Source organism: Anolis sagrei, chromosome 1, assembly GCF_037176765.1.
Source record: "Anolis sagrei isolate rAnoSag1 chromosome 1, rAnoSag1.mat, whole genome shotgun sequence".
Lineage (NCBI taxonomy): Eukaryota > Metazoa > Chordata > Lepidosauria > Squamata > Dactyloidae > Anolis > Anolis sagrei.
In genome coordinates this window covers 196288075-196301773 of record NC_090021.1, presented here as the reverse complement: position 1 = coordinate 196301773, position 13699 = coordinate 196288075, and the positions used below count along the sequence as shown (strand labels likewise).

At 38.8% G+C, this 13699-nt stretch overlaps 1 protein-coding gene across 2 annotated transcripts in view; it reads left to right on the top strand.

The window, feature by feature from the left end:
* XIRP2 (xin actin binding repeat containing 2) overlaps positions 1-4856 on the top strand; it is a 104131-nt gene extending 99275 nt beyond the window's left edge. For both annotated transcript variants that reach the window (XM_060778396.2, XM_067471837.1), the window contains exons 8-9: positions 2143-2276; positions 4768-4856. In XM_060778396.2, coding sequence (XP_060634379.2) covers positions 2143-2237 — 95 coding nt within the window. In that variant the 3' untranslated portion in view covers positions 2238-2276; positions 4768-4856. The remainder of the gene's footprint in view (positions 1-2142; positions 2277-4767) is intronic.
* The last annotated feature ends 8843 nt before the right edge of the window (positions 4857-13699 follow it).

Genomic DNA, 13699 nt, shown 5'->3' with positions numbered 1-13699 from the left:
AGAATTGCACCCCCCCCCCCCCCCCAATCTTCTGCTCAGGTGTCAGGCAGCAGTCTTCTCGGAAATTACTACTGACATCTTAGCTGAAGATTATTTTATACTTTCATCTCACAATGGGAGAGAATTGTACTTCAAATCATTTCCTAATTAAGAATTTCCCTAGATACACAAAGTTCTGTATATCCATAACAGAAAGAACCTAAGCTCAAAAGAATCCACATGTAGGAGAAATTGAAAATGGCAGACTCATCCCTCCATCTTTAGGACTTTGAACACTTAGCTCTGAAAAGTGGGGTTCTGAATTCCAAAATAAACACCTAAATGGTTTGCTGGTACTAAATTAAGGCCATCACTGTTCACCGCCCTTCCCCAAGAGAGTCCTGAGATTCAAGACCTATACAAGAGGCAGGTACAATAGGGCCCCTATTCGTAATAAGAACAACTTTTTCTAACTAATTCAGCTGGTGTGGATGTGTGAACATGTTCTTTTGAAAGAAAATCAGAACTGCTTATAACTAAGGACTGTGATGCATAATGGATTGTTTTAATTGTTTTAATTACTGTTTATATATGTTTTATTTTTTTACCTTGTTGTTGTGCTGGCATCAAATTATGCTTTTTTGTAAGCCACCCTAAGTCCCCCCTCGGGGGTTGAGAAAGGTGGGGTAGAAGTGCGAGAAATAAATAAATAAATAAATAAATAAATAAATAAATTCAAGATGAAATAAAGGCCAGAATTAATTGAGGCAGTTATGAATGTATAGCCACTGTAGTTGTGTAGCTATGAGATTACTGTTGGCACAACCAACCCACCACCTGCAACTGCTGTGATCAACAGAATTTGCTCCCCCGTCAGTTGGGAAATAGTTGGCTGATGCTTCCACATCGTCCTTTGAGAGATCTCTATTGTGGCAGAGAGAAGCAAGATTCCTGTCATTATTCCCCCTCGCACCAGAGATAGCTTGCACAAGTGGAATATGGATGGGAATGAGAGTCAGCTGCTTCCCTTCCAACTGGGGAACAGACCCTCTTTGATTGCAGTAGCTGCTGCTGGGTAAATGGGGATTGAGGGACTTTCATGGACCACCCCTAGTATCCCATAAACCAAGAATCATGAAAATGAATCAGTCATGAATGTGTAACTCTAGATTTGTAACTGCCTTTGTAAATTTCAGCTGAGGTTTTTTAAAAAAAAAATGATGCAGGAGAAAGGGAAGGCGAGAGACCTTCTCATCCTTAGTTTCATCTACAGAGGCAGAAAGAGGAGGGTGGAGGTCAGGCAACCCTCCATGAAATTCCTTTCTTTGCAGAATACTCAGCAACACAATCACAAGCCATGGTTTCATTTATCGACCATGTAAGGCCACATCACCTACACAAAGGATCAAAACTGCTGCGGTAGTTAGCCGAGTCTACAGCAAACAGTTCTGATTCACACAAGTAAATAACATTAGAACACCTTTGATATTGATCAACACTGTTGATTCATCCTTTTGAAAAATGTATGTTCCTGTACTCTTCGAAAATCCCCAATGTAGTGAAAGAGGAAATGTGAATACTTCCACCACAAAGTGCAGGAGAAGGGGAGGTATATATCTTCCACTATGAGAAGAGGTGAGTAACCTTTAGATGCCACTGACTGCGTAAGCTCCAACTGCACATTTTATAGCAAAAAGGTAAAAATGTATCAAATGTGAGTTCCTCATACTTCTACTTCACTTTCTGCCTCTTGAAAAATGATGGACCTCATCACACTAGAGAAAAAAAATCTACTTAAAATCTGGTTTCTGCCTCCTGCAGAATTCTGGAGTTTGTAGTTTAAGAAGGGGCCTTTAACAGCCTCACTAAACCCCAGAATTCTGCAAGAGGCAGAAACCAGATTTTAAGTGAATTCATTCTCTAGTATGATTATGTGGAAAAACACAGTCCATGTCTCCAAGGGATGCACAGAGTTCTGTTCTCCCGAAAACAAAACACAGGTCTCACTGTAACCAGACTTGGATTTGGTCATTTAAATTGGAGGCTTAGGAGTTAATTATTTGTGAGCCAAGACTTCAAGCTTTTGTAGTGATGCTGTGCAGAGTCTGAAGGAGGGATGAATGACAACACGTAACACTGAGACCCTGTCTCATTTATTTCTAGAAACTGCAACTTCAGGGAAAGGAAGCGTGCCTACTTTGTCAAAAGAGAGTTTATCCAATGGAGTGCCTGGTTGCCGACAAGCAGACCTTTCATAAATCTTGTTTCCGATGTCACCACTGTGGCAGTAAATTAAGGTAAGATGAAGCGGACAATTAAAGCTTGACATGCAAATACTGTCATAGCCGACATCTATTTTCCTATGGGTGGTACCCAAGATACTGGATCACACAGACAGCAGATATAATTTTCCTGTCCAGATCCTTCACTGAAATGGCCACTTGACGGGTCTCTTTCAGTTAGATCAGAAGTAAGTCTCATTGGAAGAGTCTGATCTTGTTTCCAAGGGTATAGAATTCCAGTTGGAAACTCTTTCCCTCTGGATATCTCCATATAAGAGGAGAATAAAGATAGATTCTGCATATTTTACATTGCTGTTCCCTGAATAAAAGCAATGGTATAAATCTTTTAGCTAGAATCAAAGTGGTAAAATTATTGACTTGCTTGTCATTATCTGTGTTTGCAAAACAATAAGATCACCCAGACATTACATATGCCCCTTTCAATTAACTAACAGAAGTCATATAGGTGAATAGTGAAAGAATAGTAGAATCATTGAGTTGGAAGAGATCTCATGGTCCATCCAGTCCAACCCCCTGCCAAGAAGCAGGAAAGTTGCATTCAAAGCAACCCCGACAAATGGCCATCCAGCCTCTGTTTAAAAGCCTCCAAAGAAGGCTCCTCCACCACACTCTGGGGCAGAGTTCCACTGCTGAACAGCTCTCACAGTTAGGAAGGTCTAATGCTCAGGTAGATTCTCCTTTCCCCGTAGTTTGAAGCCATTGTTTTGCATCCTAGTCTCCAGGGCAGCAGAAAACCAGCCTGCTCCCTCCCCCCTATGACTCCCCCTCACATATTTATGCATGGCTATCGTGTCCCCTCTCAGCCTTCTCTTCTGAAGGCTGAACATGCCCAGCTCCTTAAGCCACTCCTCATAGGGCTTGTTCTCCAGACCCTTGATCATTTTGGTCGCCCTGCAGCTTGTCAACATCTTCCTTAAATTGTGGTGCCCAGAATTGGACGCAGTATTCCAGGTGTGGTCTGACCAAGGCAGAATAGAGGGGTAGCATGACTTCCCGGGATCTAGACTCTATACTCCTATTCATGCAGGCCAAAATCCCATTGGTTTTTGTTTTGTTTTTGTTTTTTGCTGTTGCATGACATTGTTGGGTCATGTTTAACTTGTTGTCCACGAGGACTCCAATATCTTTTTCACACGTACTGCTCTTGAGCAGAAATCACATATAGGCAATATATATCAGAGAACAGAAGGGGTTAAGGGAGGGAGAGGCTTATTTTGGCTGGAGAAAGAGAGTGGGAAGAGAAGTTTCAGTGATATTCTGACTCTGGCTATTATTCCTTTCTAATCGGGTCCCTTCTACTACAAGCTGCATAGGGAATAATGGCAAATCTGCCACATATCAAGGGGAGACACTTTTATAGGGTTTTCTTTTTTGTCTTTTTGTTTTACTTTGTTCTGCTTGTTCTGTCAACATCAGTGGATGTAACAAACTGTAGTTAGTGAAAAGAACAATTCTGACTACATAAATAAATAGATTACATTATTTAGCTTGCACTATAGCCCTTTTTTAATTTAGTGGTTACTTCATGATTTCTCAATTATGTTTTTAAATGTAGACTGAATGGCCTAGCACAAGTAAAGGATCTGCTATAATCACTACCCCCATAACACCACAGACTATCTAGCTTTAAAGAAAAACTTTCTGTTAAAAGTTTTTTATCTGAAATGAGGCCCCATTTACACTGCCATATAATCCAGTTTCTGAGTCCAGATTATTTGTTTTGAAATGGATTATATGGCAGTGTAAACTCATATGACTCTTGTCAAAGTGTAGATCCAACCTGAGTCTATGAAAGTCGGGATCCAAGCCAATATTGTTTAATCTGCTAGGCAGTATATGTTAAATAAAACATATTTATCATCTATTTTCTAAAGTGATATGAGTTAAGCTACTATTTACAGGCATTAATAATTATAGGATTTTAAAAATAAAAGAAAGGACGTTTTCATATGTCTTTATTTGCATTAAAGCTCTGTTAAGTGCAATTGTGCAAATATGCATTTACATGGATAAATCAGGCATTTAAGTGAAAATTGAAGAGTGTGTGCATACTATAAAAATAGCAATGGAGGGATGGTGGCAGTGGAAGTATAGTCAAGTAGATGTGGGTCCCATAGGCTCTTCTGCTCAATATTCAGAGGAAACCTCAAAGCTAATTCTCCTTTTAAACATGGAAGAGTAGTAATAAATTGCTTCCATTCCATACTATAAAGAAACAAGTCACAAATAGCATACGGCAATGCTATGGCCCCTCTTCCTTCAGGTAAATCTATTCTCAATCTTGATCAACCCAATATAATTTAATTTACTGGACAGTAGACATTCAATGAAAAATATTTATTTCTTTTCTAAAGTGATACACATTGACGGTTGCATTTACAGACACTATTATTTATAGGTACTTAAAATGTCAAGTAAAATTTGATATTCTTGAAGTGTCTCTGACTGATGGATGTCATAAAACATTTTCTCTTTGATTTGGCAGCTTGGGAAATTATGCTTCTCTCCATGGTAAAATATATTGTAAACCCCATTTTAAGCAACTTTTCAAGTCCAAAGGAAATTATGATGAAGGCTTCGGACACAAGCAACATAAAGAATTATGGGTCTCCAAAGATCAAAAAGGCCACACTGGTTCTGTTCATGCTAAACAACTCCCTACACAACTTTCAAAGGCAGATGAACCCAGTGATGAAATTTTGCAATCTGCCCCTCAGCAAGTAGCTTGTGATACTTCTGGTGATAATTTAAAACAAATCACAGAGCGAGGCAAATTAAATATTACATGGCCTCCATCTATGGAGAAACCCAAAAAATCATTTTCTCTCGAGGAAGAGGTCAAAGTGAATAAACCAAAATGGCCTCCAGACAGTTCTGAAATTGATGCCAATACCAGCAGTACAAATCCTCCAATGAGTGACAGAAACCAGCATCAGTCAACAAATGGTGATGACAGTAGTTGGGACATGGATGACAGGAAGAAAGATGCAAGGACTGATTCACAACCGAATGATCACCCCACTGTCACCCCAGCATCTAAAGGAAAGGAGCGTGGAAATAATAGCACCACAAAGACATCTGATGCAGGGAAAAATGAAGAAAGCAACATTATGCTAGGGAAAATGAATGGATCTGAAGGTTTGGGAAAGGAGGAAGAAAATGGAAGGAATGGGAAAGAATGTGATAATGAGGCTGAGCAAGGTGCTGGGAAGGAAAAAAATGGAAAAATCAGCAAAACTGATATCACAGAAGTTATACCTGTTACTAACACCGATGATGAAACTGTATTGGAGAACAACAAAGACAGCACTTTGAACAACAATAGCAACAACAACAATAGCAATAACAGTAACAACTGCTGGATAACTGCCTTTCCACATCATACCATTTATGGTCAAGAAGCACCTACTGATGGCAAGCACTATCTATTACCAGAACTGAGCCATGCAAAGATTGGTGCGTGTAAACATGCTTTTGAAAAGTTAGGGCATATCAGTTCAGAGAAGTATAACTAAATCTGAACTGGTCTGTCCCAAAGAAGTGTTAAATCTTGTTCATGTTTATGAGAAACATTAAAAGAAATTGGCAGATAATATTCCTGGAAATAAAAATCAAGATGACAGCTGTCAAAAACAATGGACCACCAATATTGTCATTTTAAAGGAAATTGCTAATTTATATTTCCTTTTAGCAATGGATTAATGGGCACTAGGGAAACAACTGAACAAGTCAAAAAGTAAAATATTATGTTTTCTGATAATCTGAAAAATATTTTTACCTCAAATTGATGGCAATGCTCTATTTGGCTCTATAAGCAAAGCAAAAGAAATGTTTACAATCCACATTCAAAAGACTTTGTTAATGTGATGTTGATATCTGTCGATAAGATGAAATAATGGAAATATTACATGTGGATTTATGTACAAGCTTAGGCTTACTTGGCTCAAACTATAGAGCTGTTTTGTCATTTGAAGAAGAGCAAGTCAAGATGAGCATCCAACAGTATCAGAACAAGTTAAAAATAATGGACATTATAACAAAAAATTTAAATGACCAATTTAAATTTTGAATGTACTTGGGACAATATAGTTAAAGGTTTATATATCTATAATTTGTGGAATAGATTCCTGTCATTTCACCAGAAGCCTTTATTTCAACTATGAATTACCAATTACTCAAACTTGGCTTGCTCAAAGTATATTGGATTCCATGTATACCTGGGAACTGAGGAAGCTCAGTTGACTCAGAAAACAAATATCCTGTACTTTTACTTGTCAATGTATTTATTGAGGGCTCTTTCAAACATGCATGTTGATCTCCTGTTTACTTAATACTTAACTCACCACTGAAGCTATGAACTAAAAAGTAAATTGTGTGAAGTGACACTGAGTGTCTGAAAGTTCTGTCTTTGGTATTAGATCTGTAATGGGTTTGTTCACACACGTAAGTCATCACTTAATATCAGTACTAAGTGAGGAATGTGTATGTGTGAATTCACCCCTGGAAAACAAGTTAAAATTTTATTCTCTTACCTATGCACTATTTCAGTGATGTTTTTTTCTGTTGTAATGAACTTAAGGATTATGCACCTGGTGTGCTCTAAGAGAAAGACAAATATTTCTGAAGTTATTTTTTCACTGTTTTACTGTAAGTGAATGAGCTGTTTTTCAATGAGGTAGTACATGTGCAAGGTGTTTGAGCTTATAGAAGTAGCTTTTTTCTTCTTGTGTTTTTCTAAAGATATATTTCAAAAGCAGTACTTGGCTGAAATAAATTATCAAAATGCATGAGCAGCTGCCCCAGCATTTGTGTATTACCCTCTTTTGGGAGCATGATGTGCCTTATTTTATTTTATTTTTTAAAGAAAAGATCTAGCATACCCAAAGGCTGAGATCACACAGGTCTGCATCTCTATGGCTATCTCTCTCCCAAAGCCCACCTATAAGGAGTGCATACCCCTCAACATAGGCTTTATGTTTGGGGTGAATGGGAGATCAGCAAGGATATGTCACTATTTTCCTGCCATTGAAAATGCTGTGACAGGCACTTGTAGGGTCCTCCAGAAATCTTCATAAGGTCCCTGCATGTGATGTCCTTGCAGCACATTCATCTACAGGTAAATAGCTGAATGCACCCAGTGCCGATTCTCCTTTCTGTCCAATAACACAGACATTGGCATGCTGGGGAGCTGCACTGTTTTAAAGTTTGAGGGAGATTTTTTTGCCACTGCATAGTTAAAATGTTATTGTGGTGGCATAAATCTGACTTAAGCCATTGTAATTCTCCAACAGGTTGTCCACCAAATTTGCTTCACAGCTTGATATGAGGAGCGTGATTCATGCCAAATTAAGCATGACACAGTCAGATACTATGAATGCTTTGTTTCTACCTACCTTCTAAGGAATCTAGTGATCCGTACATTGAAGTAAGCTCATATGGGATTGCAGGCTAACAATGAGTCCTACACATGCCAACTCAGATGTTAAGATCTATCATATGCATCTTTCAGTTTGGTGACTGCAGGACTACAGCCCAAGTCCCATTCAATGGGAACTAAACTTGCTTAAGTATGTCAAGAGTGTGTTCAAGGTCTATACATTTTAAAGAAAAAAGCCTGAAGGGAAAATGCAATTAAAATATATCCACAGAAATGAGGATTTGGGGAGCTAATGTTAATGTACCAAAATATTCCATCCAAGCTCTAGTCCAGTTTTAAAATCTGGGCATAATTAGTCATATTTAGCACTTTTTGATGCCTAACTTTATGTACTGAATAGCAGTGATTTCCTAGGTTAATGTTAGTTGAACTTGCATGAAAGTACTTCACTGGGCAGCTGACAATGCCTAATAAAAAAGCACTTTAGAAAATGCACTTTGTGTGTGTGGATTTTTTAGTTTGATGATCTTTTTTAAAAGGCAGCAGCACATTATAACAGTTTTAGGTTTACTGCACAGCAAATGTAAAACACAAAACAAAAACTAGAAACTGCAGGACATTTTAGTCTAATACAACATCTTGTTTATCACTGTGGTTAACCAGAAGACTCAGAGAAGTCCACAAAAAGACAGGACCTAAAGATAATGAAATATTGTTGACCCATCAACAAACTCACCATTCCACCAACACTGGTATGTATTTGAGAGCATACTCCTTGCTAACAAGTAGATTGCATTTAGCAATCAAGGGGGCTGAAGAGGTTCACAACTCTCATTTTTGATCCAAGTAAGACAGTGAAGGGAATTAACAATGTGACAAGCAGCTGTGGCACAACTCTTCAGCCTTGAAAGGTAGGTTTTCAGGAGGATTTTTCAGTCATTGCAATGACACATCGATTGCGAACGTGACAGCCAATCATTACAATATCACCAGACCATCTTATGCCGTTGTAAATACTAAGCTGCATACCAGCCTCTGTCTCAGGCTAGGGAAATGTGTGGTTTTCTTTAATGTTCTCTAAGACATAAATGCATTTTTGAAGATTCACATTGCCACCATCTGACAGGACTCAACTTTGAACCATTTCCATTATGCACATCACTACAAGTTTGCTCATAACCTCCTAATTCCAGGGTTTTCTGGATGAAATGGATTATCTACATCCATTTCAATCTGGTTTCAGGCCTGATTATGGGGCAGAGACAGTTTTGGTTGCCTTGGTGGATGACCTACACAGAGAACGGGATAAGGGAATGTGTCCCTGTTGGTTCTACTGAACCTCTTGGCAGGTTTCAGTGCCATCGACTATGGCATCCTTCTGGGTCGCCTCACTGAGATGGGACTTGGTGGCACTGTTTTATGGTGACTCCATTCCTTCTCAGAGGGAAGAGCCCAAAAGGGGATGCTGGGGGGGGGGGGGGGTCCTGTTAGAACTCCTGCCCATTGCCCTATAGCAGTGTTTCTCAACCTGTAGGTCCCCAGATTTTTGGCCTCCAACTCCCAGAAATCCTAAAAGTTGGTAAACTTGCTGAGATTTCTGAGAATTGTAGGCCAAAACACCTTGGGACCCACAGGTTGAGGATCACTGGACTATAGGATCCCACAGGGATCTGTCTTTTAACTGGTTTTAAAGTTTTAAATGATTGCAACCAATTTGTATGTTTAATCCTATTGTAATATTTACATGATGGATTTCAAATTTTTTTATATATATATATATATATATATATATATATATATATAAAATTTTTATTAGATGCTTTGTTTCTCAACTATACAGATAAAAGCAGGATTCAAATAAATATTCAAATAAATACATAATCATAATAACCTCATCACTAGTCCTACTGTGTGTCGCCTTTTGGGCACCATTCATTTTATGCATTTTGTGGGGAGAGTGGTAGCCTTCATCTCTCTACCTTAAACAAAATGAATGTGGCATTGTTATGACCTGCATCTAAGTGATTGGCAAGAAGTGCGGTTTTGCAAGCATAAATTCTATTGCATACATGATTACAAGCCCAAAGTGCTTGCTGAAAAGCTTTTCCATATTTTCTTTTCATTGCACAATAGTCTAAAACTTTAAGCAATACTGTAAATCTTCCCCGAAGGAGATAAAAATGAGGCAGCTCATCCATACCAGAAATGAGACACATGGATCACTTGCCTAAATCCCCATCAATTTCAGCGAAGAAAGCGGACTGAAAGAAATAGAATGCTAAAGTAAAGCAAACCCAGAAAGCACAATGTTAGGTGTTAGCATAAAAAGTTGAAGTCAGAGAGATCAGAGAAGAGCCATGCATATTGTGGTGACCTTGAAAGTATATGCAGACTCAAGCTAATAGAAAAAGACTCCAGTAACCCTCTTACAAAGCTTAGGCCGGGGGTGGGGGGGTGGGGGGGTGGATATATCAGGGATGAGGGGTAAAGATAAGACATAATTATGCTTTCTAAAACATTAGAGGTGTGCTAAAATAAAGTCCAAGGAACTGGGAAAGAATAATATTTCTAAGGCAACCAGATGGAACCAGCAAATTATAGAAGTGGAAGAATCTTCAAATGTCTATGGGACATAGATTGGCCAAGAAGTTAGGATAAAGCTAGCATTTTCACTCCAAATGAGTTATCGTGAAAAGTGTCATCCCCAAGTCCATTTCCTTCCCTTCTCCCTGTAATATTTAGAAAGACTAACTTGACAAGGCAGGCATCCAATCTGGATAATGGAAATTAGTAAACATGTGGAAGTAAATACTAATTTTCATTCTGCACAATTCAGATATGGTTATGATCATTGTAATTAACATAGAAACATTTTTTTTTAAAAATGAAGAGAAATGCTGTGATCTATAGTAAATTCATGGACCAAGACTGCACAACCAAATGAGCAATTGATTGTACAGTAGAATGAGAATGTACAAAGGTTATCTGGAAAGTAAGGTTAGAAGATGTTTTTATAATGCAAAGAATGAATATATTGTAGCAAAGGTATTACATTATTTTTCCACATAATCACAATTCAGTTCAATACATTTTGTTATCTGTGAGACATGTTTTTGATGCTTATGTCATAGAAGTTTCCCTCTGCCTTTTCTAGCCAGTTTCTCACTTCGATGTTCACCTCCTCCTCTTCAGAAAAGTGTTTTCCATCAAGGTGTTGCTTCAATTTAGTGAGCAGATGGTAGTCACTGGGTGCAAGATCGGGGCTATAAAAGGGGTGGCTTAAAACATCCGAATCAAATAAAGTCAACAACTCTTGTGTTGCATGAGCAGTGTGCGGACGTGCATTGTCATAAAGGAGACAGCATCCCACAATGTTTGTTTTGGATGGCTCTGCGAAGTTTCTTCATGGTCTCAAAATATATGCCATACCCATTTTGTCACATGCTGTCTTGACATTATGTCCTCTCCATAAACTGAAACAATTTTGTGATGAATCGTAGCAGCTTTCATGCCCTTAGCATTTAGGTAGCGTATTACGGCATGAACTTCACACTTGGAGGGAAACGGAATGAGAACGCTCATCTCTAACCTTCACCACAATGCCAGTCAATGAGCTACTGATGACCGCCACTGCTTGTTCTGTTCCGCTGCCTACCCACTATAAGGCAGTGATGCTAACTTCCTCCGAGAAAATTCCCTGAGAGAGCTACGTGTCTTGTAACCTTACTTTCTGGATAACCCTGTACATGGATAGCTGCACATACAATGTTTCCATTGACCTGAACTGAATAAAGCTGTTCCCCATTAAGCAAAAATGCCCAACCCCATCTATTCTACAATGCATAAGGTACCAACAAGATTCCAGTCATGGAGGAGAGCCCATCAATAACAATAAGTCATGAGTGCTTGGAAATATGACTTGAATGAACTACAGATTTCTACTTGCATTGGATACTATGTGCTAGGGAGGGGAACATCACTGAATGCTATGTATTACACTAAGGACCCCATCACATGAGTGGGGGAAAGTGGGGGAAACCATCCTACTTCATTCCCTCTCATTGAGGTCTGACTTCCCCCTACCTTCTCCCATTGGGCTCTGTTTCTCTGGAATGTGGAAATTGAGCCCCATGAAGTCCCACCAGAAGTTGTCTTGCATTATGTGCTGACCTCCGTGAGATTCAGTTTCAGCAGCACAGAGAAACAGGAAGAACATGCAGAGAAGTCTGCATCTGATGAAGTTGAAAGACAAACCACTGAATACTTTGTGCTACAGAGAGAGAAGCCACCAAATGCCATGTGCTAGCAGAGAGAGAAACCATTGAATACAATGAGAACCCATTGAATACAATGTGTGGGGTGGAAGAGAAGCTTGGAAGAGAGCATTGTTGCCTAAAGATTTTACACATTCTACTTTTGGGCTTATCTGTCTAGTCACAGTAAAAAACAAAAATGGTGGATAAAGCAAAGCTTAAGTGTGATATAACAGATAATGTTTTGTTTTATTTTTGATATTTCTTTCAAATAATAACATTGAATTGGTTTAGAAATGTGTGGGAAGTGAACTGGTAAAATTCACAACTTTCACTGGGAAGCCTTTCTTTGGAAAATCCTCATGGAGGACCATCTCTGCCACAAATTTCGCTTAAAGTTTTGCCTTAAGCAAAATATCAGTTGCAGCCATTGCAAAATACATGCCCTTTCCTCTTGCAAACCCTGGTCTTTGAAGGCTAAAGTGAGATTTTTCAGAGCTGGCTTCTCAGCTCAAAAACTCTGCTGAGACAGAGCAGGAGGGAAAGTGCCGCTTTGTGCCCTTGCTACAGAACTGTGACTAAAAGCTACATTAAACCTTTCAACATTTGCTCTGACTCATAAGACAATGCCTCTCTTAAGTGGAAAAGTCAATCTGGTAGAAGGGAGATAAAATCTAAAGCTCTTTTGTAAAAATGCCATCCTGGGACAGTTTCATTTTGGGCTTTGTCAGGTCCATATGTAACTCAGAATACATCTCTGCTGCAGAAGACATAGCCTGCAATAAAGAAGCAAAATAACCCACAATTTCCGAACAGTCTATTTTTTACTAGTGGTCATTTCAAGGGTAAATCATCATATCTTCTTTCCCAGAGACTTCAGTGTTATTTGTGAAAAATTTGTCAATCTGTATGAGGCCAATCGACACATCGTTTACATAAATCGCAATTGTAGCATTTTGTCTCAGATACAGCCCTGTCACTGCATCTAGGGAAATGGAGAGGAGACTCACAATTGCCTCTCTGGAAAACACTCACACTTAACAATGTACCATGACCCTCCTGAAACTCCCAACATTCCCAACCTCATGTTGATTTGATGGGATCCCAAAATGTTCCAAGAAATGTCAGCATATAGTAACCAAGGAATTTCTGAGCCTCCACATGCATTTGACCAACATCCAGAAGCAAAAGACAACATTGCCAATTCTCTTGACCTGGCAGGGACATTCCAAATTAATCCTCTTTTGCCCCACTTTTTCATCTGCTTTTACAACATGAAGTTTCTTTGTCTCCCTCCCACTTTCTCCCTTTGTGCTTAGATTATTTCAATGGATGCAAATTGAGTTCTAGCTGCATAAGTTATAGGCCTGGGCAATGCATGGTTCGAAAGTACTTACAAAACTAAAGTTCTGGTGGTGAAAATTTCAGAACTCTAACAAAACTTTCAAAATTTAATTATTATTTCATTATTGGCAATATTTATGACAGAACCAATTAGGAACTGCCATTTATAATGAAATTTTGAGAGTTTTGTTAGAGTTCTGAAATTTTCACCACCAGAACTTTAGCAACACTGTAGAAGCAAAGCACCAGCGCCCCCTAGTTTTCACCACCAGAACTTTAGTTTTGTAAGTACTTTAGAACCATTTAGAACCATGCATTGACCAGGCCTAATAGTAATTTGCACTCAACTCAGTAGGGGAAGTGGAGAGGAGGAGGTATAATCTTGCTCAGACAATATCAAACTGCGACAGCATCTTCTAGTTTGTCTATACTTCCTTGTTAAT